Source organism: Panonychus citri, unplaced genomic scaffold (genome assembly GCF_014898815.1).
Source record: "Panonychus citri isolate SS breed McGregor unplaced genomic scaffold, ASM1489881v1 Contig00138, whole genome shotgun sequence".
NCBI classification, from domain to species: domain Eukaryota; kingdom Metazoa; phylum Arthropoda; class Arachnida; order Trombidiformes; family Tetranychidae; genus Panonychus; species Panonychus citri.
In genome coordinates, this window is record NW_026515543.1 from 3,530,638 (window position 1) to 3,548,332 (window position 17,695).

At 34.5% G+C, this 17,695-nt stretch overlaps 2 protein-coding genes across 2 annotated transcripts; both read right to left on the reverse strand.

Annotated features, from left to right (window-relative positions):
* Positions 1-385: 385 nt before the first annotated feature.
* On the reverse strand, positions 386-4,329 carry LOC128393248 (fibroin heavy chain-like). Its single transcript, XM_053353385.1, has 4 exons — positions 3,926-4,329; positions 2,946-3,437; positions 1,454-2,048; positions 386-1,155 (listed from the first exon to the last, which is right to left on the reverse strand). Exons 1-4 carry the CDS (start codon positions 4,020-4,022, stop codon positions 1,047-1,049), a joined length of 1,293 nt encoding a protein of 430 aa, XP_053209360.1. The 5' UTR covers positions 4,023-4,329; the 3' UTR covers positions 386-1,046.
* Positions 4,330-7,981: 3,652 nt separating this feature from the next.
* On the reverse strand, positions 7,982-16,172 carry LOC128393870 (bromodomain adjacent to zinc finger domain protein 2B-like). The gene is given in 12 exon segments (XM_053354105.1): positions 7,982-8,703; positions 8,869-9,396; positions 9,480-9,589; positions 9,679-9,825; positions 9,892-13,263; positions 13,336-13,401; positions 13,483-13,686; positions 13,753-13,857; positions 13,925-14,036; positions 14,127-14,424; positions 14,427-15,550; positions 16,009-16,172. Coding segments are annotated over 12 exon segments (6,240 nt in total). The 5' UTR covers positions 16,029-16,172; the 3' UTR covers positions 7,982-8,549.
* Between the last annotated feature and the right edge of the window lie 1,523 nt (positions 16,173-17,695).

Consider the following 17,695-nt stretch of genomic DNA (forward strand, 5'->3'; position numbering starts at 1 on the left):
AGACAATCAATTGTTTCTCTTACCACAATTAACTGATGCAAGACACGGAATTGACACAATTAAGTATTGATTGATTGATCATCAATCTGAGACAAGTAAGAGTTTCAATAATAACAATTAACAAAAGGGAAAGGATTAAGATTCCATTGGATTATCTTTATTGATTGTGTTTCCATCATCATCATGCTCATCCAATTGATCATCAACAACACTCACGGATGATAATTAAAAGAAATCGGGTTAATTTTGTCTGTCCCAAACGCTATTCACGATCAAATGACCTAACACAGTTATATTGATCTAATTCAGTTGAATATATTCAACAATTAAAACTGATTCCAAGTTAAATTGAATCTCAGGTAAACCGATAAATTAATCAGAACGATTGATTTTAAATGGCCATTGCGAGGCCACTAATTATTATTATTCAATATTATTTATAAGTTTACATATATATTATTTATATATTATTATTAATTAATTGTTATTATATTATTATCAAAATTAATGTTTTGTTTTGTAGCTTCGTTGGTCATTTAATTGTTGCGTTGGTGATCATCCGATTAATCTTGTCATCGCCATCACTTTGTTAAACAAATTGGGTTAAGACTTGATTGTGATTTTTTTGTGTTGATAAATTAATTGTTTGTCTTAATTAAATTAGAAGAAAAATTTGATTATTAATTGTCTTATATACTTTGTTGTTTCCTAGGTGGGTTGTTTCATTTGTGTGTAGTGGACGCAATTAAAAACCAATGGACGACGATGATGAAAGTGACCTAATTCCGCTTTTCTTTTTTTCATTTCCATAGTGTAACTTTGATTTCTTTTAATCATTAACTTAAACGTTTGATAGTAAATTTGATTTTCTTTTTTTTTCTCTTCTTCTTTTTAATTTTCTCTTCCAAACATTTTGATTGAGAAACTTTGATGAAGTTTTTAACTGTTTTGGCGGTGGTTTTGGTTGGTGATGTGATGGTGGAGGTGGAGAGGTTTTTTTTTAATTTTCTCTAGTGTTGATTAAAAAATACGATTAACCTTTACTCTTACTGGCAAGTGTATTTTTTACATTTTCCGTACTCGGCTGAAATAGCACCGCTTTTAAGGGCACCAACCTTATTGTTCATCCATGTTGGAGCAACTTTCTCCATGACACTGAACAGGTAAACACCAAGTTAGAGATGATGATGATGATAAGGAAGGAAAGATGATAGAAAATAAGAAGATAAGTAAGATATGAAATAAGATAATAAATTCGCAGGTAAATTTCATTAACTTTACTACATTTATCATGGAAAAGTGTCGCTGAACTATTATCATGATTTAACTGGTTTTCAGGTTTAATCTTTCATATAAATAGTAAATTAACTAACGATGTAACTTTTTTTCTCAATCTTAATCACTTTCAGGAAGAGAGAGAGAGAGAGAGAGAGATTGGTTTTAGGATACTCACTTAAATAAGGTTGATTTTCCTCGAACGTTACTCATGGCATCACCAAGCTCACAGAGAATTCGATTCATACATTCTTCCCGTTCAACGGCGTTTTTGTATAGTGAATAGTATCGTTCGATACGATCAAAGTAGGCACCAAGACCTGCATCTTTGGCTGGTGTATCGATTGATCGTCGTTTACGGCCAGTGGCAGCGGTTGAAAGTGAGGTTACAGTTGGAATGAGAAGTGATAATCCGGCGAGTGCAAGGATTGGTAAGATGGCTGAACCGATTCCATATCGTCGATATCCGGTTGCTGGTGGTTCATAAGCGGCATGATTGTTGGATGCTGCTGGATAAGTATCATAACCGCCATGAGATTGGTATGGACTGTAACCACCTTGTGAAGCGTATGGAATTGAACCTGGTTGTCCACCATATCCGCCTGGGGCACCTGAACCAGCGGGTCCACTGAAACCGGGAACAGGTCCAGAAGATGAGTAAGGCCCTGAGGCGTCACTACCAGAACCTGGGAAAGAGGAGCTACTTGGACCTGAGCCAGAGCCTGAAGAGTAGCCAGCACCATTTGCATCGCTATTTAAATTGTAGCTATTTCCTAATAATTTATCCAAGAAAAGATGAAGATAAAAAAAAAGATGAGGAAGAGAAAAAAACAAACAAACAAATCCGGAAGATAAAAATTCTCTTCATTAATTTCTCATTATCATTATCATGTTGATCATTAAAAGAAACTCTCTCAGGGTATTTAACAATATTCTAATCAACAACAGGCTTAACCATCTAAGTTCATTAATTTTAAAAGGGAACATCACTAATTATTGTAAGTTCAACTTAATCGACGCTAATTTAGTTAATAGCCTTCTAATCATTGCCCAATTTCATCTCTTAAAGAGATAATTAGTCAACCTTTGATTGTCACTCAATGAGCTTTTTGTCATCAAAAGTGTCGTCTTGATCTCAATTCAAACTAACTGGTCTGTAGATTTGATTTAAATTGATCATAAGGATCCGGTGTTTAACCAAATTTGGTGATTGGTGATTTAACTTCATTCATCCGAAACTAACAGTATCTGTCTGTCAACTTGATCGAAACGTATTTTCGTCAATAAGATTAACCCTGAAAATGGCCTGAAGTTGTCATGATGTTGATAGAAACAGAAAAGTTTATAATCTCTTGGCACGTTTTGACAATTGTGATTGTCACCAGAAATGTATTAATATTTAAGTTTCTTCCTCAAATTTACTTGGAACTTTGTTTTGGAAAATTGGGAAAAAATCGTTGATCAGGAAAATAATATTACATAATTATCCTAATGATCATGACTATCATCAAGGAACATGATGACAATCGGTGAAAAATCAACAGAGCGTAAATTCAACTAACTTTTGAAAATTGTTTACTACAAAATTGTCAACATGTTTCCAATGAATATCTATTGGCAAGAGTATCTAATTAACTTTTATCAATGACAATTAAACTTTGTGTGTTTACCTGAATTATAAGATGAACCTGAAGGTGAGTATCCAGCACCATTGTTTGGAGCAAAAGCTGAATTGCCTGATGAACCTGATCCGAAACCGTATTGTTGAAGTTGACTGGCAATGCTACTTAATTGATCGTAATTAGATGAACCGGCTTGATTTGAATAATCACCAACGGGACTTGAACCACCAGATTGACCCAAGTTTCCTTGTTGTCCAAGATTTTGGGCAGAATAGCTTAGATCTTGAGCTGAATAGCTTAAATCTTGGCCACTTGTCGGTGTCTCCAGGGCAGAGGTATGAGGAGAACCGGATTCACTAGAACCCGAATTACCGTTACCTGGTGTCACTGAGCTGGTAAACTGGTTGGATGAACTGGCCTGATATCCATGTTCCTTCCCCTTGTCTCCAACAGGATAATAGTAGTAGTACAGGTTTCCTGGGGATGAACCTGAGCTACCTGCCTGATAGTTTTGACCTGAACTGGTGTTAGGATGGTCAGCTAAAAGTCCAAGAGAAAGAAAGAAAGAAAGAAAGAGAAAGAAGGAGAGAGAGAGAGACGAAAATCAAAATGAAACAAGTAAATCAAGTAAGAATTATAATATAACAATAAAACGAGAAGATCATAAAAGAAATCATCATGTTAATCAAAGGGCTTTAGCCTAATTTTTTTCTCTTCATCATGAACAATATTAAGGTCAGTTGGATGTGGTAAAGGCGTTTAATCAATCATCTTACAACCAACGGTCATAAAACGGGCTCTCAATGATTTGCAATAACGATCAGCAATTTAAAAAGATAATCATTTATATGGTAAAGGGTCAAGAGCTAATTTACAACTTTAAAAGGAAAATCCTTGACCACTAATGGAGGGTATTTACTATTACTATTATTGTTATCGTTGTGTTAGAATTTGGGATTGTTGTTAATTGTTATCGATGATTTCTCGATGAAAATTAGTGACAATTATGATGATAGTTATCAACTTACCGGAGGGATTTGCACCACCAAATTCATCACGTTTAACTGCAGCGGGAGCGACTGTGGCCAAACAAGAGATTACCAAAAGTATCCGGATTGTCGTCATGATTAATATGAGTATTTAATTGTTGTGTTTGTGGTGATGATTAAAATTTGGTGAGAGAATTGGATCACTCAACACACTGGAAGATATGTAATATATAATAAATCACACACAAGTGAAAATGAATCAGGAATTAGCCGATTAACGGGACGACGATATTAAAACAGTTGATTAATTCAACTGTGCTTGGTGATGGTAAAGTTGAGACAATTGTCACAATTATATTGTGTCCACAAAATTTACTCACTCACAGAAAATAACAATTGACAAAGCAAAGGAAGAAATCAGATCTGACCAGAGTTTAACAAGAACTCATTGAATCCGGTTGTTTACGATTAAATACCAAAATCAAGGTAAAGGGCGTTACTTACCTTTCTCATCTTTCTCTCTCTCTCTCTCTTCTCATCATCATTATCATCATCTTCATCATCTTCATCTTTTAGCTTCTCTTTTTCTAAATATACACACATCTTGTTTTTCTTTCTTCTCTTTCTTTTCTTCTCTTGGTGTAACCTCTCTTTTCGATTCACGGATGTTACTTAGGAGGAGAGCGAGAGAGAACAAGGTACAAGGAACCGAAGAATACCCTTTTTTCAGGCCACTTTGACCGTCTCTCCCTTTTAACACATCTCTTTCATCTTCATCTTCATCTTATTCCTCGCCATCTAACTGTTTCTCTTCAATTTTTTCTTCTTCTTCTTTATCTTCATCCTTTATCCTCATCTTCTTTTCCTATTCTTTTCTTCATGTCTGTGTAACATTTTAACGCCTTTAATAAGTACTACTTATTATCGTTATCCTTTTACCTGATGTAACATTATCATTATTATTTCTTATATAATATATATTATGTGTTTTCTTTTATATAGATATTTATTATTACAGAAAACTCGATTCATTATCAAGTTCATTGGAACACAAGGTTAGAATGATGATGATGAAGATGAGAGAGAGAAAGAGATAGAAGTGATTCTTTTCATCATGAAGGAATAGTGATGAAAACGATGGACACACACACAAATTTAGGCTAATATTGGTTTCCGAAAGGTTGACCACACCAAAATGTACTAATGGCTACTCCTTAATTCATCAAGAAAATTTCATTCATCGAAAACTTTTATCTTATCATCGTCATCACTTTTTTTCTTCCATCTTCTTCTCACCTGTGTCCATTGTCCATCTATTATTATACATTAAAAGCTTTCAAATATTTATCGTAATTATTTTAATCGCTTTTAAATCATCATCATAATCTCTCACTTTATTTGAGATCATTTCCATTTATAAGATTATTTAATTTACTTTACTCTAAATTGAGTTTCTAATCATATTCAAGTCATGAATTAAGTTTTGTAACACAATTTATCCAGGATTGATAAGCTTGATTTCTAATCGTATGGGTAACAACAATGAAAGAATGGACAATTTAAATGGCCGAATGTTTAATTATGAGCTAATTTGTTCTTGATTTAATTGTAGAATACAAAATTTACGTCATAAGCGACGTTTTCATGTCAATTTTGCTCTAAAAACAAGAAAAATATCTGATTAATAGTCTCAGTTTTTACTTTGCTCGTTTCGGTGTCAACTCGTAATTAGTTTAAAAACTTTTTATAGAAAAATTCTGTTTACCTTAATTAACTTAATTACCTTGATTACTTTCTTAGAGCCCTCTAATACTGAAGAAACATTTTATTGAACTTTTTTTTCTCATCTCAGAAGCAACAATCAACCAGCCAGCCAACTAAATCATCAGGAATCAATGTTACAAATCTTGGAATGATGATTCTGATACCATGATAATAACGATAAACTATTGAGAAATCAAGATGATCTGATCAAATTTATGTTCTCACTAATTATCAAGATAATAAAGTTAATATTGACTGACCAGTTATAATTTCACGTTAATATTATTAAAAGTTTAAGCAAACTCTCAATATCTAATTGTGATATCGTTGATTGTTCATGAGACATTGAAAATAAACGGAAAAGTGAGATGATGGAAATTAAATTTTAGAACAATTTTCTTTATTCTTTTGCTTGATTTCAATGTTGCAGCAAATGATGAAAATCATCATGATGAACTTGAAACTTGAGAGTCACCAAATTGATCGGAAGTTAACTGAATATAAAAGTTTAATTGGTTTTAAGGAAGAAAGATGAAAATGAGAGAGAGAGAGAGAGAGATGATGATGATTAGTAAATCAAAACAAAAAGAAAGGTAAGGCTAATGAATAATGATGCAAATTCCAATTAGCCTCTTATATTCAATTGAGATATTAATCAATGAAAGAATCAAGAAGAACAAAAAAAACCAGATTCATTGGAAATGAGAAATTCATTAATTCCTGTTGATAATGACGATGATGATGAAGATGATTATGATAATTGACTGACTGGTTTTACAGTTACCATGAAGAGAGAATGAGAGAGAGAGACCTGGACCCTTCCATGATGATATATATTAACCAGGAGAAAGAAGATGAAGATGATGATAAAAAAGAAGAGAAAAAGAGAAGTGCAAGTTTCAGAACTGAAAGATGGATTCATTTTGCTTGTGAAGACAAATCATCTTCATCCAACCCCTGGTATCATGACACTCATATAGCGGATACATGATCGTCTCCTTATAATACTACCAAGGAATACTACTACTTTTCCATCATCCTTATCATCATCCTGATCATCCTTCTCTACAGCCTTGACCAAGACCTTAAAATGGGATGAAATATTAACGGTGGTCCGTTAGGTGAGGTTAAAAGTTAAGCCAACATTCAAGTTGACTCTTCAACCTTGCTGGCCTGTTTTTCTTCCCGCAGGCTTGTCCGAGAAAAGTAAGAAAGAGATGAAGATGATGAGGATGAGGATGAAGATGTAGAAAAAAAGTGAGGAAAGAAAAAAAGAGAGAGGGCGGAGAAAAAGGGGCATCTTATGTATTTATATTCGGTGAACATACAAATATATATACGGCTTTATGTGTCTTCCGCATTCTGAAATGGCCGATGAACTGTTAAGAATAGTGTGGTTAAGGATGATAGTTTTTCATCATCATCACTTACTCTCAACGAACTTTGTATAAAGAGCTCTCTCTCTCTCTCTCTCTCTCTCTTTCTTTGAAATTAGGTCAACAAATTAATTCCTCTCTCACTTCAAAATTGATTGATATATTTACCTCCACACGCATTTGAAAAAACAACAAGGTAATATTAGTGAAACAGTTAATCTATTATCGGGTTTTCTTGTCCCTTTGTAAGTTTGATAAGTTTCATTCATCTTGATTCATCATCTTGATAGTAATTAACTTTGTTTTCCTATTTCACTTGATTGGGTTACTAAGTTTATTTCAATTGTTGTGATTATCACGATAAACTAATATTTACTAATATCTCTTGTTGTTTTTTTCCTACTTTTCTTTTGGTTGTTTGATTTACTGGGTAATCGGATTTACGTTCAATTTTTATTACAAAAATTCAGTTAATCTCAACTACATGAATTTTCCGATTCATCTGAAGCTCTTTTACCGGGTGACATCTATTGATCTGTAAGAATACTCTTCTTTCAATTCAGTTCAGAATTAAAGGTGAAATTATAATTTAAAATTCTTAAAGTTCTTTGCTTATCATTCCAATGTCAATTTCTACATGAAAATTTTGTAAAAGTTCGGAATTCGTATATTCATTTTGATTGATTATTCCCTTTGTTGATTTCTACGAAATGTTGATAAGATTTTTGTACTCTTGTTGTACAATCAATTTAATTGTTCGAAATTTTTTATCAACACTCTTACTTTCAGAACTTCAATCAGATTTACCTAATCAGTTACACTCGATCAAATTATCGTCATTAGAAATTTCTGAATTCGAAATTCGTGTTTTTGATTACAATTATCATAAATTTCATCTGATTTTCGTCATTTGAAATCATCTTTATGTTTTCGTTGATTTGAATCATGTTGACAATTCTTTGAACAGATCATTGTTTTTAATTGAATTTAGGAAAGGAATGTAAACTATTATATACATAGAATAGATAAAATGAGTTTTTTTTACAGGTGATCGTAGATGAATATTAAACGGAGTTTTTCTCGGTGTTTTTTCGGTAAGAGGAGCAAAAATGAGGTCAATTCCATGAGATTTGGAAGGTGGGAAATTTGCAAGGAGAAAGAGGACCAAGATATAGAGAAAACGAAAGGATAACAACATTAATCAAGAAATTGCAAGATGGATAAGAGGAAAAGGAAAGTAAATATTCAGTAAGTATACATGAGCTTCCGAAATAATAATGAGAATTTTACAAAAAAAAACAAAAACAAAATACAAGATGACGAGATACAATTTCCCTGAATCATTTGAACCTTTACATGATCTAGAAATAGATTAGTTTTTTGTTGCTTTAAATTTGTTTGAAATGATTTAGTAAATGATGTTGTGTGTTGATTAATGCGAATAAGTTGTCTTTGTAGATTTTCCCGTGAAAAATAACACACGCACACACCAAAAATTTAAATTGCTCTTGATTAAATGGTAATTAATTTTCTCCTCCCAGTTCTCTCCATCTTTTATCCATAAATCGTTTCATATTGTGACCTGCGATCCCAACAGGTGATTCATCTTCGTTGAAAGTTTCACAATTATCGAAAACTAGGCGACAATCAATTATGAACTCGCTTTTGTTTTTGTACCTGGAAAAAGATGAAGAAAAAAATTAATAAGGTAAATACAATTGTTTTAGATGATAAATGAAAGAAAAAAAAATTGGTTAAAATAAAATAAATGGATAAATTAAAGATAATGGATAACAGAAAGAAATTAATTAACAAATTCAATGTTTAAAAGGGTCAACTAACCCTCCTGCCTTCAAATTGCTCTTGATTGTCTCAAAGTCCATAGGTTTTTTAATAATCTTTTTGTAAGTCGGAAATTGTTTCGTATTGACCGGAAATAAGAAAGGCCAGCAATCTTCATGAGCTGTCAAGTCTTTTAATAAATTTTCACATATTACCATCTCTTTGCTTTCCTCACTTTTTTGTTTAGCTTTTTTCTCTTTCTTAGTTTCCTTTGGCGTTGTTGTTGTTGCGCTCGTGGTTGAATCATTTGCTGCTGTTGTGTTTCCCGTTGATGATGATGATGATTGTTGAGATGATTTTACCTCCTTTTTTGATCGTTTCGTTGGTTTAGACTTTTTTGTTGTTGTTTCTTCTTTAGGTGTTGAAGTTGATGACGTTGACTTATTATTAGATGATGAATCTTTCTTGGGAGCCTCGTCAATCGCTGAAGTTGCCGCAGCGTTGAGAGATGTCATCGTTTTACGACCTTTGATGATCTTCTTTGGTTTACGATTACACATATTACAGCACCATCTTCCTTTAGGCGGTCTAAATATTGGCAATGAAGAGAAATTATTAGAAATTACAATTCAAATTCTTATTAACAATATTCTTATTAGCAATAGACTTACTTAGTAACAGGAGGATCCAAACAATTGGGATGAAAAACTTTTGGACAAGTATCACAGTTAATTAGTTTTCCTTTCTTACCACAAATTATGCAAACTTTGTCAATTGTATTCTGAGTTATTAGAAAAATAAAAACAATTTAGTATCCAAGTTTCTTTACATGATATATTCATTGTACTTCTGTATTCAGATTTCACTTACTTTATTTTGACATTCATAACAGAACCAATCTCCATCCGGAACATTTTCCATTTTAGGTTTAAAACAATACATATGATAACCTTTGTCACAACCATCACAGAGAAGTAGCTGAGCTTCATTTTCTCCGCCACTACAGAATTGGCAGCTCTGAAATAACAGAATAATCAATGATATTAGATCGAATTTTAAGAAGAAAAGTTTGATTTGACTTACCGCTCTCATGATTGATTTATCCCAAGCGATACATGACTCTAGAAAATGAAGTAACAAAGCTATTTGAGAACCACTTCTACATTCTCGAACAGCTTCACGCCAACGAACTAGACCAGTGGGAGCATTTTCGTCAGCGGCATTATCAGCATATTCATCGCCATTACTGTTCGCTGAGGCAACAAGTATTGTGTTTGCTTTGAAACCCAAAGGAGGTTTGAGGTATCTCCTTTCAATACCAGCTTCGGTGGCCAATAATCGTGAGCGTCCTGAGACAACGGGATCAAATACTTTCTTTTTATTTTTCGTCTCTTTTGGTGCTGGTTGGTCATCACTTTTTGTACTTGGTTTTTGTTTCTCATCACCATCTTCATCTTCTTCATCGACCATTTCATATAATGGTGATAATTCAAATTTAACATTAGAATCTGTTGACAATTTTGACGTTGGTCTCCAGCCACGAATTTGCATGCTAGAGCTCGCAATCTTTTCCTCTAAGGCTTCGATTTGCTCTAAAACGGCAATATCCAAACGCAGGGCAACTTCTTTGCACCAAATATCATCTTCGATTGGTTCAGGAACACCGAAGGGAGATTCTTGAGATACTTTACGATCAAGATCACAGATATCGAATTCCGTTATTGCAGCTTTATAGTTTGTAGAAACATAAGTTAAATATTTGGTCAATTGTTTCTTTAAATGTTTTTCCCTGAATCCTCTTTCATTAAGAGTTTCAATTATTGATCTGATCTGACCAATGTCCGTTATGATCCACCAGCCTCGTTGAAACTCTTCAGGGATTCTTTTAGGTTTACGATGTTGTTGTTTTTTATGTTGTTCCAATTTCTTTAATAATTCTGGATCAATTTCAAATTCGGGTCCTGTGAGGAGGGAAGGATTAACAACGGACATATCGATGTCACCATTGGTCAATGAGGAAGTTTGATGTTGAGATGAAGATTGAAGATCATTAATTGATGAGTTAGCCTCGGATTTAGCACCATTCGTGGCATTGGTGGAGTTTTGAGAAAATAGAGATCCAGATAAATGAGGATATACAAAAGTTTCCATGAATACATTTTGAGAAGGTTTTGTTGGTGATGATGAATTTTCAGGTGAAATGAGAGATTTATCAGACTCTTCCCCAGATTCATTTACTTTAGAGGTTGACTGGTTATCGAGAGCTGAAGGTGAGGAGGATGAAGTACCTGTTACACTTGGAACTGGACAGATAGTTATAGTTGTATCATTACAAGGGATTCGAGGGACAACATTGAACCAAGATCGTTCAGGACTAACACTTTCAAAAGGGAAACCTGAAGCATCCAGGAAACTGTTTCGAGAATTAAAGTCACTTGAATTGGAAGGGCCCATTTTAGAATCAAATAATGATGATCTTGGAAAACCATCGGTTACTGGTGAGATCCATGTTCCATCACTGTTGTTACCCAAAGGTTGTCGAATTGTATTAATACCAGCAATTTCCATATCACATTTAATTTCTTCTTTAGGCAAAGATTTCAAAGGAGCGGAAACGGGCTGAATAGTAACCGTTGTCTCGCGATTACTTGGTTTCTCGTCAGGAACCATCCCTTTCAATTCAATCGTTACCTCAGGGGAAAGTGAATGTTTACCGAGATTTTCTAGTTTAACTCGTCCAGACTTTTCCTTTTTCAGCTCTTTTAGATCGACCACTTCGATATTATCTTTGTTTTCCATCATCTCTGTATCATCTTCATTTTCTTCCTTGGTTTTGTTCTCATCGGTTTCATCCGATTCTTCTTTCATCTCCACATCAGAAACATTCTCCCCCTTGACGGTAGAATCTTCTGGCGTGGGCTTTTCTTTAAGATCTTTTTCACCATTTTCTTGAATTCGTCTAGTCTTTTTCTTTCCCCTTTTCTCTTCTGGTTTTTCTTTAATTTCATCCTTAATTTCGGGTTTAACTCCACCTCTCACTTCGTTTTTTGATTGTTCATCATCCATGGATTCATCAGCTTTCTCCTGATCTTTTTCCATGTCGATATCTTCCTCACTTTTGTTCTTCTTTTCAGATTCAATGTCTTCACTTTCTTCCTCCGTTTCGGATGATTCTTCCTCTTCCTCATCACTATCTTCCATATAAAGATTATCTCTATGGCCAGACTCTAAACCTTCGATAAATATTCCACCAGAGGCTGGTAACACCCAAAATCTGCGACGATATCGATCTTGACCAAGTGGCACTACTCTCATACATTGCATGGCATTTGTCAGTTTAATATTCATTTGTGCACATTGTTTTGCTAATTTATCTAGCTTTTTGTCCAATTCCTCGTTGGTGATAGTCGCTTCTTCATCAGTTTCATGTACAGTGATGATTATATTATCATCTGCATCACTATCACCACTGTCATCCAAAAGACCAGCATCAATTTCAGTCTTATCAAATTTTTTCAATGCTTCTCCAGCTTCTTCACTTGTGGCCTTTTCTCTCCTCAGTTTGATTGCTTTGTACTTTCTAAGTTCACAACCAAGAACCCACTTTTCACGGCGGAGAATAATAAGATTCTCGACAGTTTGTTCAATTTGTCGAACAATAGCTTGATTGTTGACAAGTTCATTACAAATGAAACTTAAAATATCCATCTTTTGGGCGGCATTGAGAGATAAAAATGGCTTTCCAGATTTGAGAACTTCGTATAAAGTGGTGGGTAAGTATTCTTCATCAGATGAATCTGAATGCACGTTTGAAAATGATTGGAAATAAAGTTTCAATATTTCAGAAAGGTTGAAATCGGTTATGGGCGCGTCTTTAAGTTTTTGACCCATAACGGTGCTGATATTACACGGGATTCCAGGGTCATCAATGGCACAAACTAGAAGTTGATGAAGAGTTGAAACAATTTCTTTTTCAGCTGAATCATCTAAATTCAAAAGAGCTTTTTGTAGATTGTTGATTGAGGGTAAACTTTCCATGTCGAACCCGAGGGTTTCACCGAAATTATGTAAAAATTCATAAAACATTAAACAATCAGCGAAAACTCGTGAAGGTAATTTGAGTCCAGGGATTCGATTCAATGTTGGAAGAGCCTTAGAATTTTTGAGCACCATGTCTTCGACTGAACGTTTCAATTCCTTTTGAATTTCGATTTCAGCTTTTCTTTTTTGAAATTTCTTTTCCATGATAGCTCTTTTCTCGGCAATTTCTTGTCGACTTCGTCTTTCCCTCTCTTCAAACTTTTTATGATTGTCAAGAGCACGGACTAGCATCATGTGTTGCTTGCGACGTTCTCTTTCAATTTCGGCGACCATTTCAAGATCTTTTTTCTTATAAAAATCAGATTCAGGAAACATCGGAGCTTGATATCGCCTTTCACTGCTTTCCTTTGATTCCTTTAAGAGACAAAATTATTAAATTAGATTGAGAAATAAAGGTGATGAATTGCGGCAAAAAAAACCACTGACCTGATATCTTTTGAACATATCATCTCGAAGAGTTTCAATCTCTTCGATTGTAACTCGTGTTTGTTGCTGAAAGCGACAAGAGATACAAAGAGTTTATAAAATTGATAAAATTCGGAAAATCTTGAGACCTGTTGATAAAAGACTTACCTCTTTCGGCTTTTGATCATTGTAAAAAGGAGTATCTCGTTTAAATGGCCTGGGACTTGCAGTTCTTGTTGGTTTAGAAACAGCACTTGCTTCAATATCAGAAATAGCGTCGTCTACATCACTTCGTCCACCTTCTTGACCTTGACGTCTTTTGTTGTCCTCCAAACGAACTCGGACTTCATTTTCCGAAAGAAGATTGAAACTCTGTTTCGAAAATACAAAATTGAATTAATTGTTTCCATTGGAGGCAAAATTTTCTATGTAACTCACAGTTCCTTTTTCCTTTGAATGCTCAATGAATTCTCCGATGATCGGACGAGAATCAAAGCTAAAATCTTCTTTATGCACAGTGGTTATATTCTTTTTGACCAAATACTGGAAAAAATCATCACAGAAAATTAGATCAAATTGTTATGGGTAAACTTGAAAGAAATTAACTAACCCGGCAAATTTCAGTAATATTTCTCATCTTTTTTCCACTCGGCGAATAGTAAATAACCTCTCCCCTGATTCCAGATTTTGTGATACACTGGATAAGAGTTTGTCTTCGCCACCTGTAAGAATAGAAAATTAAAGAGTTAAATCATCTGAAAGAGAGATATTTTTCCCGCAAATTGAATCACTAAAATCATCAATCAACTAACCCAAACTTCATTGGTTTACGAAGCTCTTCCTCATTGAACACCTTTGGGATTTCGTAGTCAATGTCTTCATTATCCGCTAAATCAGAATCTCCCTCATAACCATCTCCTTTGAGAGAGTCTCGCTTTCGTTTATCATCAACAGGTTCACAGACGATAACTTTTGAATTACTGGCGTTACCATTATTGTTACTGGTGTTGTTGTTTTGTTGATGAGATTTTGTTAGTTGATTGTTAAGGTTTAAACTATTGGCACGATTGAGTGCTCCTAATGGATCACCGTTAAGGTGGCCGGGGAACAAAATGATCCTGGCGAAAACATTGATTGAAAACAATTCTGAGCTAAAATGGTTTTGTAAATTTCCAAAGGACTTAAGGCACCCTGAGCTGATGCTAAAAGGGAAGCTGCCGCGGCGGGATGAAGACCAGAACTATTTGCAAGAGAAGCGGCCAAAGATGCGGTTATTGATGATCCATCAGATCGTGATGGTTCAGGTGGTGGAGACAAAATTGGAGGTCGACCTCGTTTACGAGGTTTACCATCATGAGGAATACTTGGAATTGTAATTATCTCTGTCGGATTTGACAATAAAGATTTTGATTGTTGTTGAAGATGTTGAATTTGTAATTGTTGATGGTGTTGTTGTAATTGTTTTTGCTGTTGCTGTTGTAGTTGAATTAATTGCTGCTGCTGTTGTTGATGATGTTGTTGTTGTTGTTGCAGAGAAATTTGTTGTTGACGTTTTGCCTTCTTTCTCTGATGATTACTTGAATTGTCTCGATTTCCATCACAATTTGCTGATGTAGATGCTGATTTTCCCATTCTATGGTTTTCACTAGTTCCAGCGGGAGAATCGTTATCCATTGGTCTTTTTACAGATAAATTTAAGGGAACATCTTTCTCACACTCATCCAATTGTTGAGGTTTTGGAGATTCAATTTGGCTTTTTGAAGAAAGGTTAACAAGTTTAGATTTTCCTTTGACACTTTGATCATCATATTTGGTCAATTTAATTGGTAACTCAGACGATGATGAGGCCAAATGAGTTTGGGAAAATCTTGAAGCATCAAATGTTTGTTGTTGATGAGAAGAGGGATTGTAAGGATTAGAACGATGATGGCGAAGGAGATTAGCTTGATGAATAGAGTCTAGTCCCATGGTAGAAGCAGAAGCCGCGATTAAAGATGAAGGAGTTAATGATGAGGATGATGAAGATGAAGATGATGATTGTTTAGATGAATGGTTAGATTTATTTCTCTTATTAGATGATTTAGATTCATGTTGTTGTTGCTGTTGGAGCGATGGTTGATCATTAGGTAAACTTGAGTTGAGTGGTCGTTTCAAAATAGAAGCACCTGAATGAGCGACTGGTGGTGGGGTTGATCCAACCTCGAAAAGCGACGTTCTTCCAATGGATGGAACATAACTAAACATTTGATAGAGATTATGTGATGAGACGAAATTGAAATAAACAAAACGAGGAAAATATGGATTAGTTAAATCATCGAAAAGAATATTACCAACAATGATGAACTAAAAATGCTAAAAAAGCAAAAGATATTTAGCTAATTGTTGTCTATCAGTCGAGAAATACAGCAAATAGAAGAAGAAGAAAGGAGAGTGACAACTTGTTGTAAGGGAGTGTGTAGAGAAAGAAGAAAGAAATAAAGAGAGAGGTAGAGAGAGAGAGAGAGAGAGAAAAGAGAGCGAGAGAAAAAGAAGAAAAATGAGAGAATAAGAGAAGAAGAGAAGAGAAAAAATGAAAGCCAAACACAACCAAGAGAAAGAGAAAAATGGGAGAGAAAGAAAGAGAGAGCTGAAAACAAGACACAAACAAGAAAAGAATATGAAGAGAAAAGAATAAAAACATAAGTGAGTTCTTACCTTTTCGAGTATTTATCCATTGATTCTAATTAATCATAGAAATTAATTTGTTGTTAATCCAAACTGATCAATATTCAATTTAAACATAACAATTAGAAGAACAATTTAATTAAATTGTGAAAATGAAAACAAAATCATAATAAATATCAGAATTTGATGAAAGAGAGAGAAAAAGAGAAGCAAGAGAGTAGAGAGAAGAAGAAGAGAAATGAGGAGAGAAAGAAAGAGAGAGAGAGTTTGCAAAGAAGAAAAGTGAGCGATGAGAGAGATTCAGAAGGAGCACGAGGGAGAAAAGGATAGAGATAGAGATAGAAACAGAGAGAGAGAGAGAGAAGAGTTTCTCCTTTTCTCTCTTTTTCTCTCTCTCTAAAAATACTCTCTTGACTCCCTTCATTTTCCTTCTCTTCTCCTTCTCTTTCTTTTTCTCTCTTTCGACTCACCCTCTTTTCCCTCTCTCTCTCTCTCTCTCTCTCGATGAACTTTCTTTCTCTCTTTCTCTCTCTCATAAACTCTATCACTCTCTCATTTGCTCTCACTCAATCTTCTCTTCTTCTTCTCTTCTTTTCTTCTGTTTTTTTCTCTTCTAAAAAAGAGAAACAGGGAGAAAAACACAGAAGAGAAAAAGTTTGTTCTCTTCTTTCGTTTTTCTCTCTCGTTGATTCTAATACGATTTTCACTTTCCATGTAATAGTTCAAAAATTAATTTCTCTTCCTTTTTCTCTAACCAATTAGCGATTAGTCAAAAGTGTTTCTCCAAACATCATTTGTTTTTCTCAAACAATCGGCGACATTTTCAAATTATGAGTTTGTTTTGATAACCGAAATGTTTGGACATTCACCTTGATTACTTAATTTCGTTTAATTGTTGAAATTAAGAACGAAGAGAATAGTTTAACTCATTTTCGAGTTAAACCATAATCATTCTCTCCTGGAAAAAAATATTATCCACAAGAAACAGAATGAGAGAGAGAGAGAGAGAGAGAAACGAAAGGAGCGAAAGATCAATAAGAGGGAGAGAGAGAAGAGAAGAGAAAGATATGAGAGAGAAAGATGATGATAATGATGAAGATGATGATCAGGTCTTCCATTTAGTTCTTCATCAACATCATCATCATTTTCATCTCCACAACCATCTCACCATCATCATCAACTTTTTCAGCTCAGTCTTCATCTCTTCTCGTATATTATCTTCCTTCTTTCTCCCTTTACCATCATCATTATCATCATCATCATCCTCCTCTTCTTTTCTCTCTTCTTTTCCCCTCTTTCTCTTTTCTCTCGCTCAAGCTCTCTCTCTCTCTTTCTCTTTCTGTTCTCTCTCATCCTATCTCTCTTTTTCTATTCTCTCTCACTCACTCTCTCTCTCTCTCTCTCTCTCTCTCTCTCTCTCTCTCTCTCTCTCTCTCTCTCCGACAGCAGGCTAAACAGTGTAGCCAGAATATAGTTGAAAACAGGGAGAGTGAGAGAGAGAGCTAGATAGATAGATGGAGGGAGAATAAGAGAGAAGTATCAAGAAAATGAGAGAGATTGAGAGAGATAATGTTGAAGAGAAAGAAGAGAGTTTGCTCCCGAGGTCAGAGAGAGAAAAGAGAAGGGAGAAGAAGTAGAAAAAAAGAGAAGAGAGAATGATGACGATGATGATGATGAGAAAGATGATGATGAAGACGAGAGGAAGATAAACTTGAAG